Source organism: Camponotus floridanus, unplaced genomic scaffold (genome assembly GCF_003227725.1).
Source record: "Camponotus floridanus strain SB8 unplaced genomic scaffold, Cflo_v7.5 scaffold21, whole genome shotgun sequence".
NCBI lineage: Eukaryota > Metazoa > Arthropoda > Insecta > Hymenoptera > Formicidae > Camponotus > Camponotus floridanus.
Genome location: NW_020229337.1, coordinates 582486 through 586914, shown reverse-complemented (window position 1 = coordinate 586914; position 4429 = coordinate 582486). Strand labels below are relative to the sequence as shown.

Below are 4429 nucleotides of genomic sequence, written 5' to 3'. Positions count from 1 at the left end.
GATTCGAAGAAGACTTCGACGATCAGAATGGTACGAGTCCATCCAGCAGTGGCGAGACGAACTTTCTGAATAGATTAAGGCTAAAAAGACGGAGCATGAAGCTACTTAGTTTTTTGAGCGGAAAAGCAGCGGATCGCTCGCAGGAAGAAAGGGCAGCGCGATTGTTGAGAATGTACATGCCGGACAAGGGAGGCTCTAGAACGACGCAGAATACAATCTCTATTCATCACACGTCGAGAGATCGGCGCTTTTGGAAACTGCGCAATCGAAGACGAACCAGTTCCGCGTAAATTTACAAGACCTGTGATGTAGATGACGGTTTACACTTGTTATTATGCAATGGAAAGATAAAAGAATTTTTCGTTGGAAAAATCATCTTTACAATGAAATATGATTATGCAATAATTTTAATAATTTTATAAAAATTATTAAAATTACAAACAAAATGTAAGCGGTTAATTTAATTCAAAATGTTAAATTCATTATCTCACTTATTAAAATCGTATCCTCTGTATGTTCGCACACTCTAATTTGAAAAATAATTATATATATATATATATATATATATATATGTATATAACTAATTAAATATATATGTATATAATATACATTTCAGTATTAATAATTATCAAATTATGTACATACATATTTCTTAGTTATATATACATATATTTAATTATTAGTTTAATTATATTAATATTTGATATTATTGTTATTATATTAAGAATATTAATATTACTAATCAGGGATAATGATATTAATGTAACAGATGATAATTGATTGCAAATATGCAAATATATTTAAATATGGCGCTATAAGGATTTAATAAGATTTGACACATGAGTGAGCCGTCATCAAAAAATCGTATCGTTAAAAAGAAAGAGATAGCAAAAACACAGAAATGAAAGAGGACGGCAATCACTGTCTCTCCATTACTAGGACTTCCAAAACATTCGCGTTACTGAGACTTTTTAAATTCCGCTCGAGCATGTACAAGATCGAAATTGTTTTCATAGAGCGGTAGTAGTGAATACGAATAGCTGACATTAGATTTAACTACAATTTCAATCTAGTTCACTTCTTAGCATCGCAAAGGCGTAAGATTCGCAGAGCGCCCTTTATCAATGGCGACGAAGGTAATTCCAGAATTAGTCAGTCGAGTGCGGTTTCAGAATCGCATTATTAGTGTATTTGCTAATTTCGGAAAGACAGGACGTCCTCTGGACACGGCCTAGTGGATCGTTTCTGAATCATTCGACAACAGTCGAGATCGGCGAATCTCGCTCGCGAAGTCTAGACTTTTTCTGAAATTCTACTCTTTTTTTTGAAACACTATCTTTAGGTAGGTCCGCACGACTGACCCAAAGCGGCACTCATCTTTCACTTATTATACTGAGTGACTCGCAATAAGGTATGCTAATATCTTAGGCGGCATTAGAATCACTTTGCGTCAGAGTTGAAATAAATATGAATCGATTTTAAAGTTAATGTAACAATAACATAATCTTAAATTTAATTTAAGATTATATTATTATTATAGCTCTCTGTCAGACTATTATACAATAATATCATTTATATGAAATCTTAAAAAAAAACTTAATTTAAAATTATATTATTAAAATCGAATACATATTTATTTGAACTTTTTGACTAGAGTGAATCAAAAAATCGATTGAGATAATGAAATCTTATTGCAAGGCATCTTATAGAGATATCTTGCTCTTGCCTATAAAGTGTCTCATTCACCACAAATATGCAGAAGACTCCAATACAATTAAAAATCTATTTTAACAAGAATTTGAAAGTATTATTCATATTTTAATTTATTAATAATCATCACATTAAATCTTATATGGATTAAACAAAAAATTTCTTTTAATAGTAAGTTAAGATTAATCGAGAAATTTGATGAGACTCTGGGCATATGGGACACTTTAAATAAATTAAGAATTAAATACTAAAATTTTAACATTATTGTTAGTAGGTTGTAAATCGGTCGATCGACCGCATATGCAAAATATAAATAAACTATATTATTTGTTCAACTGTTTACTTTCATACTTCTTGAAATGCAAAATTATTGTCATTTTTGCATATTACTTTTATATATTTTTCATAGCATGTTCTTATATAATCAACACCGTATACTCTTTGCTATATGATGCAAGGTATTTTTCTCAGTTGAAAAGAAATAAAGCTTTTTCTCAGTTAAAAAGAAATTGCCAAGGATTATTAAGAAAATATTTAAGATTGCCTAGATTTATACATATATATATATATATATATGTATCAATAATTTTAATACAACAAAATTATTTATTACATTTAGCATTTTGTTTCAAGCTTAAGGACGCCCTTCTAACCATTTAAGTCTCAATTTTTCTTGAATAATATCATAATTCAATTTTTTTGGATCATTTACAAACTTTTCTAAAGCTTCTTCGCGAGCAGGATCTACTTTTGGTACAACGTAAAATGTACCATTTTCATGTAAATATGTACCATTTATATCATCTGGGGTTGGCAGTTTATCAGGTAACTTTATAGGAACAATCTTTACCAGATGTTTCACCTTCCAGAGCATAGCACAAATATTTGGTGTGTTTTTGACGATAGATGGATCATTGACATGGCTCTGTAAAGATGACAATTATATGAATAAAAATTTATCAAACGTACATATGTTATCATATTATTCTTTATAGTCTATAACTATGACCTCATCTTTAAATCCAAGATGATTAAGTATTTTTTTCTCCCAATGAGGATTACCCTTAAAAGGTTTTACTCGTCTCACCAATAAAAGTTTACTCGGTTGAATTGGAGGGTCAACATGATCTGGTTTTCTACAAATATATGTTTTTGAATATCCCAATTAATAATTATAACTATAAGATGTATTAATCATATGTTCATTGCTTTGATTCTTTTGATTTCACACAAAATTAATATATATTATAAATTTTAAAATTTCCTATATTTATCTTTGTATTTAAGGGCAATTTATTTTAAAAACTAAATTTAGAATATATATTCTATATTTAATATGTCAAAAATTAATTTGCAATATTGATTTACAATTTCTTTATAATTTATATACATTACTTATACAATAAATATATCGTTCCTCACAAATTTTACAAAACCGAATTACAAAAATGTTTTTAAAAGGATTAACGATTCTTGTAACAATCTTACCTACCTTGGAAAGTATCTAATAAGTCCATACTTTTTACCCTCTAGATTACCCTCTGCATCTTTCCATTTTACTCTTCGTCTTATCTCTTGTGAATAATAACGTGAAAAATTAAAGAAAACTGCCGCCCGAGATGTCATATTATAATCACAAGCTACAAATAAATCTTGAAAAAACGTAGACGTAACTTGTATAGGTTAGATCAAGCTTGCTTTTTAATTGAATCAATAACCAAATTGCACCACTATATTGATCTAACGATTACAATTACCCAAATAAACTTTGCGATTATTTATGTAGACTATCTTTTTCACTTTATCTTTTATTTAATAATTGTAATATCGTGTACGTGATCGATTATACTAGTTTTTTCGTTATAGGTTATACATGTCGTGAGTAAACGAGCGACACCATGCAAGCATAACAAAACTTCGTATACAGAATTTATTTTACCAACCATAGATAATTAACAGGTCATGATCAGAATCAGAATAAAATAACGTGACGTATATAAAGACATGTAATTAAAAGCATATAAATAAAAGCTCAACAATTATGCGATGACAGAATAGATACAATGACAGAATTTACTCACGTGCCGATGTAAATCTCGCAGCCTGTCTCGCATCCCCATAATTCTCTCGCATCCCGCTCCCTTGTCCATTCCGGATATTCACTCGCGCATGTATGGGTCGATCACGGAAAAACTAATTACACTGGCACAGCCACTAATTACGATCGCTCGTTATTTTGCACGACACTCCCGACGTTTATTGCACGCGCGACCCTTCGGACGGATATAAATCATGGCGAATCGCCATGACTTTCGATATTCGTTAGAAGGCGCGCGAATGCGTCCGATGAATATACTCGAGTGAAAAATTTCCGCCGATTTCTCTCACATGTCCATAAGATAGACGAGAATATACATTAATTGCAGATAGACGAGAATATATATGAATTGCACTCGCGCACTTTGATCCGCGAATCCACTCGATGCTCTCGATTCGCAGACGATCGGATGACAATGTTTTGACGAACGAAATACTTCGAATCGCTGTCAATCGTATTGACTGACAATTCATGACGATGTCACCACTGACGCGACGATTTTTGACGTTCGATCGAACGCGAGATAAACTCCCGATAAAAAGAGTCAACGGAAAATGCACAAATAAAATACCTGCACAAATAAAATACCTTGCCTTCAATGTCTCGAAACTTCGCGAAATT

The 4429-nt window shown here is 31.3% G+C and overlaps 1 protein-coding gene across 1 annotated transcript; it reads right to left on the bottom strand.

Annotated features, from left to right (window-relative positions):
- Window positions 1-2290: 2290 nt before the first annotated feature.
- On the bottom strand, window positions 2291-3599 carry LOC105253064 (39S ribosomal protein L30, mitochondrial). The gene is made up of 3 exons (XM_011260833.3): window positions 3203-3599; window positions 2720-2846; window positions 2291-2635 (listed from the first exon to the last, which is right to left on the bottom strand). The coding sequence occupies exons 1-3, from the start codon at window positions 3334-3336 to the stop codon at window positions 2345-2347; spliced, it is 552 nt and encodes a 183-aa protein (XP_011259135.1). The 5' UTR covers window positions 3337-3599; the 3' UTR covers window positions 2291-2344.
- Window positions 3600-4429: the final 830 nt, after the last annotated feature.

Coding starts and splice junctions, on each gene's coding strand:
- LOC105253064 (XM_011260833.3), bottom strand. CDS start 3,336: ATGACATCTCGGGCGGCAGTTTTCTTTAATTTTTCACGTTATTATTCA. Junction 2,847..3,202: donor CTTATTAGATACTTTCCAAG/GTAGGTAAGATT, acceptor ATATATTTGTAG/AAAACCAGATCATGTTGACC. Junction 2,636..2,719: donor ATCTTGGATTTAAAGATGAG/GTCATAGTTATA, acceptor TCATCTTTACAG/AGCCATGTCAATGATCCATC.